This window comes from Lutjanus erythropterus, chromosome 6 (assembly GCF_056507025.1).
Source record: "Lutjanus erythropterus isolate fLutEry1 chromosome 6, fLutEry1.hap2, whole genome shotgun sequence".
Classification (NCBI taxonomy): domain Eukaryota; kingdom Metazoa; phylum Chordata; class Actinopteri; order Lutjaniformes; family Lutjanidae; genus Lutjanus; species Lutjanus erythropterus.
In genome coordinates this window covers 26,994,411-27,010,704 of record NC_139322.1, presented here as the reverse complement: position 1 = coordinate 27,010,704, position 16,294 = coordinate 26,994,411, and the positions used below count along the sequence as shown (strand labels likewise).

The window sequence follows — 16,294 nt, the reverse complement described above, 5'->3', positions numbered from 1 at the left end:
ACCCCAAAACAGTTCAGTCCAATCTAGTTCAGAATCAAAAAAGACAAGTCAGAAAGAGTTTTCCCTTGGAACCCCACAAAAACAAACCAAATCAGGAAATAAAGATTGATTATGTACAATATACACACTGGGTAACCACAGTTCACTCAATCACTAACTTAGTCAGGTCTGTAGTGTTTTCTTTAGCTCTTCTAAGACACCAGTGACTCCCGGAGAAACTGGGAAGTATACAATCCACTGCATTTTTTTTCCTCCTCCTGACACAGACTCTAGGGTCCTTCTGCTTACTACAAGCTTGCTACAATAATACAGACTTTGCCACACAAGCTGATGGCGAGGTTAAACTAGCATTTCCCTCCCCCACTGACCATTAAATTCTACATACGGGACACTGCTGGGAAGTAACAGAATCAAACTCAAACTGAGCAACCACAGTTCAGTGTGATTTAATAATTCAACAAAAAAACAGGAGGGATGACAAGGACTGCAAAATATAAAAATTCTTACAAAAAGCCCACACCACGACAATGGTATTAGATTGGAGAATAGTACTCACTGATGCTGCATTTTAGGCAGCATTGAAGGCATTTTATGATACTGCTATCAGAAAAACCATAATAGGCAGAGGACAGTGCAACTGATCGGCAGAGAGTATGAAAACAAAGCAATCATGGAAAGAGTGGAAGAATACAAAGCAGCTACATGCCGTGCAGTGTCATCAACATGCCCACTTGCTCATTCTGGATAATGAACTGCTCTATTCGCACATGTGGCTCACCCTGACTTTGGACTGGGGAGCTGGCAGGGTTAAGTCAGGGGCACATTATTCACACATACAGCTCTTCCAGGTAATAGACAGTGCAGAGTTACAGTGCATGCGTGAAAAGCTTTAGTTTGTGATCTTCTTAGTTTATAACCATGACAGACAGACTTATAGTGGCTCCAGGTGAGGTGGCACGGGGCAAAGAACCATCAAATAAATAAAATAAAAATCAATATTTACACAACACCAGAGCACACACAGATACACTTGAGATTAAGGTTTCTTTCTTCCATGACAAGCCAAGAAAAATAAGCTGATGAAAAAATTATTACCAAAACACAGACTCAACCATGAACATGGCTGTCTGTGACAGTGCCTGTCAGACAAGCCAGGTTGCCTAGCAACCTAGGTATGTCTTGGCCAGATATGCAAATATTTCCATTGAACACCCAAAAGCATAAGTTACTGAGCTGATTGAATTTCCCTTGAGTGTCATATTCTGGGTCATTGGAGCTCTCAGACTGTCTGACAATGCTTTTATGATTGTGTCTAATAGCATATAATACTCCACACTTACCAGATATATTCACAGCCTGAAACAAATTCAAAGGACTTGTCTGATAATAGTAATGATGACTCTTTATCAAATAAGAAAAGGTCAGTGTTTTGCCCCTAAACAAGGCCATCTACAAGCCAGTTCATATCTAGCATTGCAGTGGATGACTTAAATCTGGTTATTACCTGATCACCTTTTATCAAAGACCCTGTATCTCTTTGCAGACAAATCAACATGGGGTTCACAACCATTCAATGCAGTCAGATCAAGCTGAAGCGGACGTCTTACTCAATACCAAAATCAAACAGCTGGGAAGGACAAGTCAGGCCGTTCAAGTTGTTGCCTAATCTACAAATCTGAAAACATTTTGTTCTGGGTTAAATGTCATTACTTAGCTGTTTGCTCGAATCTGACCTCAAGCTTGGGTTTCACCTTGAAGGATGCACATTTATCTTTCCCTATCCCAGGAGACCGGAAAGGACAGTTAGTCATTGCTCCGGCTGAGTTTGGAGACCAGCTCAGACAGTTGGTAGTTACAGAATCTCTGAGGCATTGCATTCTGGATAAATTAACCATGTAGTGTATATTCCCACAGCTTGAGTCTGTCTTTATTAGAGCCAGACCTTGACCTCTGATGGACAGGGTTAAAGCCTCTTGAGAAAAAAGGCTTGAGAACTGTGCATTTTGTTGCAGTATCATCAGCCCCCCACCCCACCCCAGATCAATACACAGTTTTCAGTTTTCATTGCAGAGAGCTAGCTTGAAATACACCATTATTTATTTCATATAATGGGTCTTTAGATGTAAGGTGAGTGGAAAGATTCTCAGTGTCCCCACAGACCTCTGCTGTGGGAAAGTATTTACTGACTTAGAATTTTCAAGGATGTTAGCACAACACCATGTGCAAACACACTAATAAATACTCAAAACATGACTCATACAGCTGGCTCAAATGAACAAAGAAAATGTTACATTCAGAATACCAAATGGCTCTTTTTGAACTGCTAAAACAGCACAACAGACAATATTATTCAAAGTCACATGGACTAAGTCAGTATAACATTAAATAAAGATGTGTGCTGAGCAGGAAATTTTGCGATAGAGAAATACATTTGTTGCACATAAGGACTTATACAGAGATATCAAAGATTAATTACTATCGGCCAATATACTGTAAAGTTTCGACCAATTTATCAGTCAGGCTATACTATATATCTGTGTATCTTTAATTCAGTAAGTGCTCTATGTCTTATTATTCTCTCTTCTTTAATGGCAGCAAAGCCACTCATTGTCGATATTGATTGAGACTTCTGCAGTCTTTGGTGGTCTCGTCTTTCACTTGGAGGTATAATGCAAATTGCAGAAAGTGTGTATTTGGTCACAAGCTGAGAGGACTAATTACAATGCATGTCAGGTAACAGAAAACAGTCAGGCGGTGTAGTGGGATAATTAGAAGTCTTTTGTTTTTCTAACAAGTCAAACTCTTCATAATGGTATGGAGCTGACTTTTAACTGGTGATAGTGCTTGATGTAGGCCCCCCATCATCTAATATCATGCTTTTTAGAAATTTAAAGTTCTTAAGAGTCAGGCCAGCGACATTTAAAGCTGTGTTCAGAGACAGAAAAAAGCAGTGCTCATTCATTTCAATGAGATCACTGCAGGGATACCATTGCATGTTTACATTAATCTGTAATGTAAATTAGGTAATTCGACTGTTTAGCTGAGAACTGATGTGACTAGAGATGTGATTAGAGTTAACTGTTAAGCACAGAGAATAGTTTTGACCAATTACACATGTCTGTCTGGACTCTATACATTAATTTGCATACAGACACTCAGCTAACAGCTTCGCTAGCTAGCAGTTTGAGATAAAAAAAAAAAAAAGAAGCCCTATGTGGTGATGATGCTTGTCTTCAGTTTAGTAATAGTATTATGCTGTACCACATTAAGAACAAACACCTGGATACCATGTCCAACAATGGCTTGCAGCTGCAGATGCGAGGCCACTGCCGAGTTGTTGTGCCGAATGATTGCGCCTGATGTGTTGCCAATCAGTATGGTAGAGAGCAAGAGGGCTAGTGCCTGAAGCCTGAGTATGTTATGCCACCGCAAGCTACTGTGGCTTAAAGCACTGAAAAGCACTTTGAGGAGAAGAAGGGTGAGCTAAAAGTCCCCCTAGCCAAGGCAGACAAGCTCTGACCACGAATGCTGGACAGGTCTCACAAGCTTCATTACAACTATCTGACACTTCGTCAGTGCTGACTGGGAGATCCAGTCCAGTGTGCTCATCGCTCATAACCTCCCTATCCACGTTCTCTGTCAGCCTCTCTGTCTGCCAAGAATCCGACTAGTGTGGTGGAGACATAGGGATAATAGGCAGGCACCTATGTATTTTCACGTCATATTGCACAAAGGCAAAACACCTACATCAGGCAGTGACCAAAGCTCACCACTGCTATTCCTCTTTGTCCTACTGTTTTTTGGCATTGTTCATGTGGGCTCAACAGATTCCATCTGCTCAAAGTTTTTATTGGGAAAAAACATTGATGCAGAAAGCAGATTATGTCTTTGTAATATATGTTTACCACTGAGTGAGTGTTCTGTAAATCTCTTTCAGAAAACAGTCTGTCTGTGTCCAAATATTGAGCAGCATAATCACAAATATACTTCAATTCATTTGTTATACATGTGCTTCATGTTTGACTTTCCACACTTATTATCAAAGTTCAAGTAGAAGTAGTAAAGGATACAGTTTCTTGCATGATATGATTTTCTCCTGACTCATGACAATTCCCATACCATTACTGTTTCACCATGATAGAGCTCTTTTCTCTGCAGGCAACATTCAGAACTGTATTCCTATAATGAAATGGTTTTCAATTTATTCCTTACAAGATAAGCCGTCATTTTCAATCTGCTCAGCATACGAGTCCACCAGCTAGAGGAGTAATATCATGCATCTCACATCGACAATTCAATTTTTGTGTGGCCCTCCCCGACAAAAAAAAAAAAAAAAAAACTGAACTGATCGCAAGTGGCAGATAAAGAGTAAAAGACATCATTTTACATATTCCTTCTGGATACTATCCACTCAATGAATGAGACAGCCAGGGGGAATTTCATTAAGTGCAATACTTCTGACCACAATAACATTAAAAAGACAAGGGTTTGACCTTGTCTGTTTAAGTACCATCAATGCAAATAACATTCACAGAGATCGGGTAATTATAACTTTGAGGAGAACCAAACAGAAACAGGAATAAACTAATCTAAACAGTGGAAATGACAGAGACTTCTAAACAAATGACCTCAGGTTCAAGCTCGCCGCCTTTGATGTGAAAGACTCATTTTCAAATTCAAACAAAACACAGAAGCTGTGAACTTGGGTGAGCCAATTCTAGTATTTTGAAAACACTGGTGGCTGTTATGACAGCAGAGCAAAACCAAGAGAAACACTCGGGTTCTTTCCAACAGTAGATGAAGACAACACTCTCTTTGAATCAAATTACCCAATTTCCATTCTCATTTGTCACACTCTGGGATTGAGCCGGGCCTCAATAAGCCATCACCACAGCAGCACACGGCAGTGTATCCGACTGGCCCTTAGTGGAGCGGGGCCTATTAGACAGGCCTGGTGGAGTCAGAAGAAGGGTTGTGAGGGCAGATGGGACCAAGGTGATGTATTATGCATGGGTAAGAACCATACTCTGGAGGGCCAGCTGAGGCCCCAGTCGGAGAGGGACAGAATGACCCAGCCAGACCCATCACACATTCGCCTCCTCGACAGCACCTCCCCCCAGTCCGCTGAGACTGTGGGCAGCCTGCGCTCTTCCATGACCCTGGGCACAGGTCCAGCTCTATTGGCTAATATATGTGGAAGTCAGTCCTTCCTGCTGAAATATTAATTTGGACACTTCCAATGCAGGCATTTGATTTGATACACCTGACTTAGATATCCAGTCCACACTAACTGTAGATAGGCAGATTATCAACTCAGCATGTGCTGTCATTTAAGCAGTATTAATTGTTTTTTGGGGAACTTGGGGCATCATGGAAACATGTGACTGACATTTTACCAACTTAAAAAGTTGATACAGGATGAAAACAGAAACTTTACTAGGGACGTAATGATGCAGTGCTACAAGTAACTCACTTTCATAGTCTATCACAGAATTTTTACTTTTCTTAAAAATGTATTGAAATCAATTAATCAGTTACCAAAATAGCTGCCAATTAATTTAATAATCAATTAATCGTTGCAGCTGTATAACAATATATCAAATATTGCAATAGAAATGTCTCAATAGCGTACCAGACTGTGGAGATACCTACTGTGAAATTGCATGGTTGATTATTTTAGGTTCTTATTTTCATTTTATTTTATAAAAAAAAAACTGCTATATACATAATTCAAGCATTAAGTGCCAAAGACAATTCATGCCAATTTTTTGTACATGGTCACTTCATGGTTCAAGACAGGCCTTAAGCATTGAAAATCAGGTTGATGAGCCGAAAACTTTGTAAATCTACAGTACTTTATGGCAAAGCTACGTCTGTACCCTTTACAGCTACACTGTATAATAATGATTCTCTCAAAATAGCTGCAATGCTGGCAATACTGACTCAAATAAAATTGTGTAAAACTTTGTACTTGTACAGGACCACTGTGTGTTTAGATCTGCTTTGCTTTTTCTGTAAGAGTGACAGACATGTCTGCAGCTACCCACTGATGATTAGAGCAGAGGTCAGAGGGAGTCAGATAGATCTTATTTATCAGTGTCTCCACTCAGTCACTGTCAAAGTCACCTTTACTGGCCTCCAAACTGCATCCACGTCCCCCCTGTGCTTAAACTCTCCCCTTCTTTCTCACCCCCTTTCCCCTCCGCTGATGAGTGACAGCTCAGCTAATGTAGTCACAGCCGGGTACGGCACGGGGAAGGGGAGATAGAAGGAGGGTCGGTGGCAAAAGCTCAGTAGCCAATCTCCTCCCAGCTTGATTGCAGGATACGCAGCAGATGGGCCTTTGGAGGAAACTAAAGATCCACAGGAAGCAGCTCTGCAGTGAGCTGTCTCTTACCGGACAACACTAATGGTTTGTTAAAATCGTCATGTTCAAATGATACGTCATGATACAGCTGAAGACGGTGAAGGAATATTTAAGAAACTAATGCTTTTCAGAGATATGTGATCAAATATCTCATCAAGTCAGCATGTCTCTCAGCTGGTGTGGTGCCCCCCTCTCGGTCACTGCAGAACTGCAGGGGACCCATCAAGGTGGAAGTAAAACAAAATAAATTGGCAACCAATCTCTTTTGATCACAGCCAGAAACTCAAAAAATCAGTTACAGTTTCATTAGTCTTTGTACCTGCTGTATATTATACATGATGAATGTCTGGAGGCGTGACAAGAAGAAAACTGAGTCACACTGTATATGTAAGTATCAAAATCATCCATGTGTCATCTGTTATTTTTTTCCAAGTCTAAGACACCCTTTGTGATCTTATGCAACACAGGTTTGTTTTAGAATACTTTTGGAGTGAATACTTTTTTCTCATTATTTTAGTCAAATATGATAATTATATCATAAGAATCACAACAGTTTTCTGTTTACTTGAGCTTCAACTATAATTGTTTCTCAAATTTTAAACAATGCTAGCCACCCAAATTATGTGGCTCTACATTCAAATGTGTTATTTTGTTCTTAAATTCATCACTTTAATTCTTAATTTCTTGTGTTTTCTCAAAGGAGTTGTTTATGATTTTGAGATCTGAGCAATCAAAAACTGTTTAAGAGGGCATGGCATTAAAACTGAACTTAAAGTGGAAATAGGCAACTTTTTTTTATTTAACTTCTTGTGAAGTAAATGTTGATTGCACAGTGGAATAGCTATAGAATAATGACACCATCTGTGTTTGGACAGGTTCCTTATAAACCCTGGTTTCATCTGTCTGCTCGTCTGGCACTATATTTCACAGGAAAATTATGTCTTCATTATAGACTAAATTAATGAACAAATACTCTCCTGTTTTCTTCTAACGTTACTTCCCCCTACACACCAATGTCAAGACTTGATGCAGTTACTTGTTTGTGTGAAGCAATAGGCTAACGTTACTCAAACTACATTATAACCACGCAATGCACACCATTACAAGAGCTTTTAATCTTATCAGTGTTTGTGTGGTGTTTCTACACAAAGCTAGACTCAGAGGAAAGGAATGGTGTTGTATACAGGTGTTGTCTGTGTGACAGTGGCAGAAACAATAATGCCTGTTTCCTAGGAGAGTGTATCTCACTGACTGAGACGATTCGATACGTATCTCGATACATGTTCAACGATACGATATATTCTATAAATCTTTAAGTTGGCAACAATTTGGTTTGACACGATTCAGCTCTGTCATGATACAATACAATACGACACAATACAAGACAATGCAATGTGTCAGTCTTTACATTTTGATTCAACTAAAGCTACTATTTAAAATATCTGTATTTTTGCAGTAAGATGATCTGCTGCTCTGTTTCATATGAAGAGTGCTGTGGTTTTGATTAGTGTGGAGGAACAGTGAAGTGTTACCTGCTCTCACAGTGACATGACATCTCTGTGGGTCAGACTCGTGGCTCTGTTCTCTGCTGTCCAACACGTTTTGCATAAATGTTTCTCATCTTTCTTATAAAACCCAAACTTATTCTACACGTGAGCGTTATGAAAGTTTGGTGGTGTGACGTGGCACAATGTCACTTCTGTCGCTGTTTTCAGTGCGATCTGTTTTGAGCAAATGAAGAGCAGACACAGGAGAGAGAGGAGGGAGCGCTTGTTTTTGTGAGCGCGGCAGCGGGCGTCCAGCAAAAGCGGTGCAGGCAGAGACAGCAGGAGAGAGAAGACAAAGGAAAGTTACAGTGGCAGCTCACTGATCCCAAAATTAAACGGATCATGACAGTAGGGGTAAGAAGCAGTTGCCACATGAACGCGAGCAGATTTTGCTTTGCACATCGTGCCAAACTATTGGTGGTAATTCCCTGCCACTGGCCAATCAAATAGAAGGGGTGGGCATCTCGGAAATTGCAGGAGTTGCAAGTCAGTGGAAGGAAATATGAAGAAGCTGATAATACTGGTGTCTGAATACCTGGAGCTGCAAAACATGTCGCTAGCTACTTACGAGGAAAGACAATACATTCTACTTGAACTACTTTTGTTTTGGTTGTACCAACACTATTTTATGAGGCCTGGACTACAGCAGAAGCAGCTGGTTTAAAACCACTTTGCTTTTTGGTTGAATGGTCCTCCAGGTACGGGGTTGTTAGGGTGCTCACCACCAGGCAGCATTAAAGGGCCTTTAGAGATTTAGTTTTGAAAATGACATGTTATTTTTCAAATTAAATCACATCAAATGTCTGGAAACCAAACTTACATGTTTGTGACATTTACAGATTTTCTATGACCACAGAAACCCTCAAACTACTGTTATACTTAATAATCCTATATTTTAAAAATGAATGTTCAATCTTTTACATACTACAGGTTCAACCTGACAAATTAAATATACAATATTCATATATCGTCTATATTGACACATCGGCCAGTTTATACTGCAAAAAGCTTTTTATTCTGAGGAAACAAAAAAGGACAACAGTCCTCACTGACAGGCACCTGCTTAATGATATTTTACTTTCAATATGGCCAAAACAAAAAAACTGCATTCAAAATAGTGCTGACAGAATGGGAAGTGCCTGCACTGAGAGTAAATTAACAAGAGAGTCTGCCATATTGTTGAAAGAAAGATGGCTACCTGTCTTTTACAGGGAGAATGAGATAAAATGATAAGATGAAAAAAAGGGGAAGAGAGGCGTGTGCAGTGTCAGTCAGCAGTCACTCAGAAGTCTTCTTTCGGCTTTGAACATTAAACACGCTTTTTAGAGAGAGAAATGCAGCAGCGACAGCGAGAGACTGAAAGAATCAAAGAGGCTAAAAATGCTAAGTAGGTACACTTTATTTGGACCTGTGTGGTAACCCATTTTAGTTTTATGACGACATATATTAATGGCCAAACAGAGAGGGGAACCAGCCATCATTTAAAGCCTTGGGACCTTGTAGATTAGAGTTCATGACCAGTTTTATTCAACAACATCTGTTACGTTGTAGCTCAGACACTACATTTCTCTGCACAAATGAATTTGTGTTTGTGTGAGGGAATACAAATGACAGCGAAACGAATTAACACAACAAGCATATGCGTATTAAATCACAAACAGCTCAATCACACTCTTGACATTGCCACTCCAGCTGGCGGCATCCTCCCTCCCCTAATTGGAGCTCATAGGAATCCAGCCTCTCATCTCCTCCTCTTCCTCCTCTTCCCTCACAAAGGTTACATAAAATTATCAGCAAGAACGTGAGAAACACGAGGAGAAAATGGAGGGAGGGAGAATACATGTAGAACAGGGGGTGGCAATAATGTCATGTTCCCATCGTCTCTATTTGACACAACAATAATGGTTCAGCAAATGCATTTATTAACAAAAGCTGCCACGCTAGCAGTCCGCAAACATCAACTGTCAAACATTCTCACAGCTGCTTACTTGGGTGATTGATTCCCTAGAAAATTCATTTTTGAGGACACCGGGGTCATCCCTGAATGAGAGGAATGTTCAGTCAAAGGATGAGGGTGGTAGGGGGGGTAGAATACTTTCTAACACTATGTTGTATTCAGTAGATCCATCACTGTGCTGGGGAAATTTAAGTGGCAATTGACTCTGATGGAGGAAATGTAACCTTGTTGTTACACCCCTATTACACACAGTCAATATTTTCATTTCATCTGAGGCCCTTTGCCGGAGCAGCTCACAAATAGCATTCTGTGTCTTCACAAACAATTTGCACTGCTACAAAATGAAGCATGAAGTCGACTCCTACACCACGAGTCTGCCAGGTGCTGGCGCAAAACTAGGTTTTTCTCTGTTGTGATTTCACAAATTCCAAGCGTCTTTTGTGACCTTTGTTCTCCAAGATCACATTATACAGCAATTTGTAAGGTGGATTAAATGTTTCTTGTCTTATATCAGTGCTGGATAATCTCACTACATTGCACATAGGTTTGCAACTACTGTCTATTTACAAACTGATTATCCCTCAATTATTTTTTATATTTATCACAAAATTAAATCTGGGGTTGACAATTCTGGAGAAAGAGAGCTTACTGCCGAGTCTCATTTTCCAGGTCGTCAAATACTGATTTTTTGAGTTTCACAGTCCACAAGTGACAGTTAGAATTAGAGGCACTGGGAGAAACCAGGAGGAACTTGATTTTTTTCACATAAATATGTGTCTCCTGTACAACTATCAGGATATATTGACAGCAAATATGACAATAAATATCTTCATTAAAGTTACCAACTGAACCTTTAATCATTTATGTAAAAGAATGCCCATGACAACTTACCCAGGGTGAAGTCTTTACATTCTGTTTTGACGCACAAAAGTCCAAAACACAGAAGCATTCAATTCACAGTGACAGACAACACAGAAAAGCAGCAAAACTTCAAATGTGTTAAGCTGGAGTGTGCAACTGATTGACCGAACTGATTAATCAATAGGCCTGGGCGATATAGCTGAAAAGTTTTTCATGATAGTTAAGTTTCATATCTGTAGATATCGATAATTATCAATCATATAGGTTGTGGCTGTCGACATGTTATGAGAAGTGTGGAAGTGGTTAAGGTGATAAAATAATTTTGCTGTATTATTGGTCTTGGCATGCCTGCAGTTCACACACAACACTGTTTTGATAGTTCAGTCAGACAACTCACATTTTAGAATTCAGTTTATTCAGCAGCAGAACATAATTTGAGTTTGGTGTCTCGGCTCTGACTTCATCACTCTCCGCAGGTTAAATTACATAGAGGTATAAGGGGAGTGATGAGCAAATTCTTGAACCCCCTGTCAGAGCCTGCAGGTGGATGCTGGGGTTGGTGGTGGGGTTACGAGAGCAGGCGGCAACACCAGAGCAGGGCAGCAATGCAATGGCAGGCAGAGAGAGAAATGGGAGGTTTAGCAGTTTAAACAGACCACCAGATTGGAAGGATGCATTTGGTATGTACTACTGAGAGTGAGGCATGTCACGTGTGATTGGTGATGCAGCTCAAGCTGACTGCCTGAACTAGCTTGCGAGCGTCACCGCATTTGTATATCCATCCATATCTTGGGGGTTGAGGCTGCGGTGACAGCAGACCAACCATGCCGTCAATCTCTGCTATGTTTTTCAGCTCCACCACCTGAGCTAGCTTCTCACAACATGAAGGAACAGCAGTTGTACTCCGAGCCTTCGACCTCTGATGGTTTGTGTCCGACTTAAAAAACCCAACACACTGCCATAACACGAGCTGACTGTCCTGTTTATCTGCACTCATTTGCACGTGTTGTCTCACGTGTCACTGACATTTTATCAGACTTTCTTTCATCATCGTTTTATCGACCAGGCCCAATCAGTTATCTAAAATAAATGATTGGCAAATCTTTTGACATATTGTAGTAATGCAGTCAAATCACTGGGTCTGCACTTCTCTGTTTTTGGAGTTTAAAGCATCACTGTCTAAGTCACTTCAGAGATGTTTTTTCACACCATATACACCACACCATGAAAGCTGCACAGCAAGACCCCCACATGCTGTGTGTGCCACAATGTGTTACAGAGTTAGAATTAAACAGGCTGAAATTGGTCAAAAAATGTGTGTATTAAATTTCACCAAAGTTGACCACTGGTTACAGATATTTTATTCAAATGTATGGTCAAAATTTCTCACGCTGTCCCCTAAAAGTCACTAACTCAAGGTTTTTTTGCCTCTGTCATTTTATGTCATACGTACTGAGTGGTCGATGCTCATGCTCAGCCAAAAAGGTTCAGCACCCACAGGGAATGTGGCCAGTATGAATGTTAATATTGCACAATGAATACCAAGTTATTGTATTCATATGTTTAGATACTTTTTGCTTAGGTATTGCTATTGGTTAAACCACTCTAGATGGCATTTTCAAAGCTTTAGCTGAGGCCAACAGTCTGTGTCCTGGGGTGTAGAGCCTGTTACATATATGTGTGTGTGTGTGTGTGTGTGTGTGTGTGTGTGTGTGTGTGTGTGTGTGTGTGTGTATTATGTTGTGGTTGAGTTAGTCTTCGGTAATTACTACAACATGCTCAAAAGAAAATTATTTTGTGACAATCATCACCTCGGTTCTAATGTTGCACCCATGGGCAAAAGCCTGTGCCTACGCTGTACACAGAGCAAGCAGCATGGTAGGTTGTTTTCAACTCTTCAAAATGGCCTCACCTCAAAACTGTGATGGAAACGGTGAGAGGTGATAGACACGGAGAGCAGTGTGACGCCGGACAGCACAAGGCAGGGCAGCAGGACTACTGTCTGTTGTCTCCTCCGTTGCTTTGGTGATGAATGTCAGTGAAGTCAGCTAAACCACTTCAAACCACTTTTGAACCAGATGGTGGTACAACCTTGTCTGCTGCCTTCCGCTGTGATTGACTCTTCAGCTTTGGTGCTGCTGGCAGGCCGGCAGGAGAGGCACTCTGTGGTGTACTGGGATTTTATAACCAAACTACGACCAGGACACACTTTTACTTTCTCCAGCTGTGCAATAACCTGGTCTTTTCACATCACAGATAATGGACCAAGGCATTAAAATTTGAGTTTTAGAGGTAAAACATGAATGATATAGGGGCTAATGTGGCACTGAACTGACACTAACTAGGCAGGAGAGTGACAGGCCCTAGAAATTTCACTGTTGGGTGGAGTTAGCACTGACAAATAGTTGTTGGATTCATCTCCCCCTGTCTGAGTCTCTTTGTCTCTAACCCCACCCACCCCGACTCTAACCTACTGACTCTCATACCTGTGCATCCACAAGGAGGTGCCTCATCAGGGTCATAGACTTCTGCATTGTCTCCTTCTCAGGAGGACGGAAGGCAGGCTCCTCCTGCTCCAGGGGCTTGGGTCCAGTCACCATGAAGCTTGCAATCTGGTCATTCAGGCTGTTCAGAGACTGCACAGCTAAAGGGAAACACAAAAATAAATGTGATCACAAATCAGCCGTTAACAGGCACAGAATTTGTTCTATTTGAATTTTGATGTGGTGATTAAAAATATCAAGTCATTAATCCAGTAAATTTAACTTTAACTGCGCTCCTCTTGATCCTCCAGGAAAAAAGATGGTATTACAAAAGACAATTAAAAAGTGAAAATTACAGCTTTTTATGTGTCCTCTCTATCAGAGTGCAGTCAGGCTTAAGTGCATCATAAAATGCTTTCAATACCAGAGAGCCACTACACACACACACACACACATATATATTTTCTTCCTTTCTGGATGTGTTGCCAGCCTCTTACTGAGCAGGAACAGCAGAGATAACATGGTGGAAGAGCATAGTTTCCGACTGTCACATTGTCACCAACTTTCTCTGTCAACGCCCTTTCTGGTCCAGAATGTTCCATGTCGGCCGGAGAGCCATCCTGTTTTTGTTTCCCTGTTCTTGCCCTTGTGTGTCTCTGGCAAACCTCTCATTTCAGGTTTCCTCCCCAGCTAGGCTTAAAAACCAGCAAGCCCTACTGTATTTCCTCTCTTCCTTCTCACACACACTTAAACACACACACACACACACACACACACACACACACACACACACACACACACACACACACACACTTCCTCAACCCTCTTCCATTTGCCACTAATCCCCCTTAGTCTTTGAAAGGTCAACACAAGTATTTCCGAGGCCACCCACATGGTGAAAATGTTGGATAAATGAAAGAGTTGGAGAAAAAGCAATTTCCATATTTTTGTCCCTTTTTAGCATAAGTATCTTTTGTATTTTTCATGAGCTGCTACACTAACCCCTAATGTCTCATTATCCATCTTTCCAGCATTTAAACTTTGCTAAAAGCTTAAACTTACAGCTTTGTCAGTTATAAAGGGAGACAGAGGTGCAGTGATCCAGCATTGACCTTCTGTCCAAAGGTCATGTGATACAGACTTGAACCATTAAATCTCTTGTGTTCTAGCTGGAATCATGCACTGGCACATTTCTGCCAAATGAAGAAATCCAACCTGCTAAATCCATACAGAGAAGATGATGACTTTAGGCCAAGAATCTGGATAGGGTCTTTTCAGGATGAAAATATAAAGCCTCTTTCACACACAAAAGCCCACGCAAAAAAAAAAAAGGAGAGAGCATAGATTAATGTGTTACATAACCAAAAAATTCTTTCACCGTGGCTGACATTTCCGAGCAAACAAGCTCTGAGTAGGAAATTTGACAAGTCGGCACTGAAGGCAGCGGAGATAAGAAGGGAAAGAGGGGGCTGAAGAGGAAGACTGTGTCCCCTCGAGGTGAGAGTTGAGCAGACGTCAGATGTTTGAATACGTGAGTGGGCCGCTTGTCGCCTGAGTTCACAGACACTGTGGCCAGTTCACCTCTCTAAACACTGTCTTAACACATAAATGGACTACAGTGAGCTGGTGACTGCACAAGAGTCTGTTCTCACTCATTTTTCAGTTTATGTCTAACTGTGGTAGATCAAAAGGCTAATTTCAGTATATTTTGACAAATGTGGAAACCACACAGATGCACATTAGCAATTATGCACAAAGCCTCTTCTCTTCGTCAGTCGAGCTTCTGTGATTTCAGCAGCTTACTACTAGTGCCCTCAACTGGCCAGTTAATGAACATGCAGGCACTTGTGACTCAAAAACTGTATTCTCAGGATATGAACAGGAAAATGATAAAACACAAACTATAGGGATCGGTTTTGGGTTTGTGAGCTAGCGCAGCTTTGACGTGTATGGGAAATAACTGAATGCTGAACACAAGGAATGCAGGAGAGCAATGTCTGGATGTAAATAGCTCAGTCGTGCTAAGTAGGACAAGCAGATAAGATCGGTGGAGAGCTATTGTGTTCTTTGAGTAATTTTTTTAATACCTTGTTCAGGTCTCTGCACGCTAAATGGCCAGAAGCATGTTAGACACTTTGTGGTAAATACAATGATTTTCCTTTAAACATGCAAGTTTTAGACTAATATGGCAACTTTATTGGATACACCTGTAAAATCTAATGCAACCCAATGTAGCAGCTTAGTCATAAATTCTACTTTTATGAAGATAATAATGTTTCAACAAAAGACAAGTATCATAACCTTTATAAAGAGAGGATTTATTGAATGGCTGTTGTATCAAACTGCCTTAGTTTTAACAATAAACTGTCAACTGAGTGTAGTTTGCAGTGGTGTTAAACTGGAGTGCATTAAATTGAAATGTGTATGTGATGTTCTTCCCTCCTCAGGTTTGTAAATGTGGTGGGAAAAAAAATTAGAAACATCTTAATAGAGTTTAAACTAAACTATTAGGCCTAACTGATTAGATTGAAATTAGTCATTTAGTCATTTTTTAGTATATAAAAATGAAAAAATTACATTTCACCTCTAAAATGTGAATTATTTGTCAGTATGACAACAAATTTGTTATCTTTGAGGTCTGGACTTTTGGTTAAATGAAACAGGCATTTTTCATTATTATTTGGCATTTTTTGACCACTGGTTTTCAAACTGGAGTCTGGGAACCAACAGGGTTCCTTAAATGGGTTGTAGGATACCCACAGCAAAAGTTTTAACTTTTAATCATAATTTTTAACTTTTATCACTTTGTTTGGATGTTGGAACAACAAAGGAAGAAATAGGGTTGGCCATTTTAATGGACTGTTATTTATAGTGATGCTAGTTTGGTCACTGATTGACTATAAAGTCTTTTTTATCTTAAACCAGGACAAAAATCTTCTTAAATTGGGGATCTGTGGTCTAATGCACATCTATTGTGGGGGTCCTTAACTTGAAAAGGTTTGGGAACCCCTGTCATATACCAAACCATACACTGAATAATAAAGAAAATAATCAGCTGATAAACCGATAAAGAAAATAA

General features: G+C 40.4%; 1 protein-coding gene across 4 annotated transcripts in view; it reads right to left on the bottom strand.

The window, feature by feature from the left end:
• The window catches only part of kazna (kazrin, periplakin interacting protein a), a 253,476-nt gene that overhangs the window by 208,629 nt on the left and 28,553 nt on the right, over positions 1 to 16,294 (bottom strand). For all 4 annotated transcript variants that reach the window (XM_084721454.1, XM_084721455.1, XM_084721453.1 and 1 more), the window contains exon 2: positions 13,219 to 13,376. In XM_084721454.1, the coding sequence (XP_084577580.1) occupies positions 13,219 to 13,376 (158 nt within the window). The remainder of the gene's footprint in view (positions 1 to 13,218; positions 13,377 to 16,294) is intronic.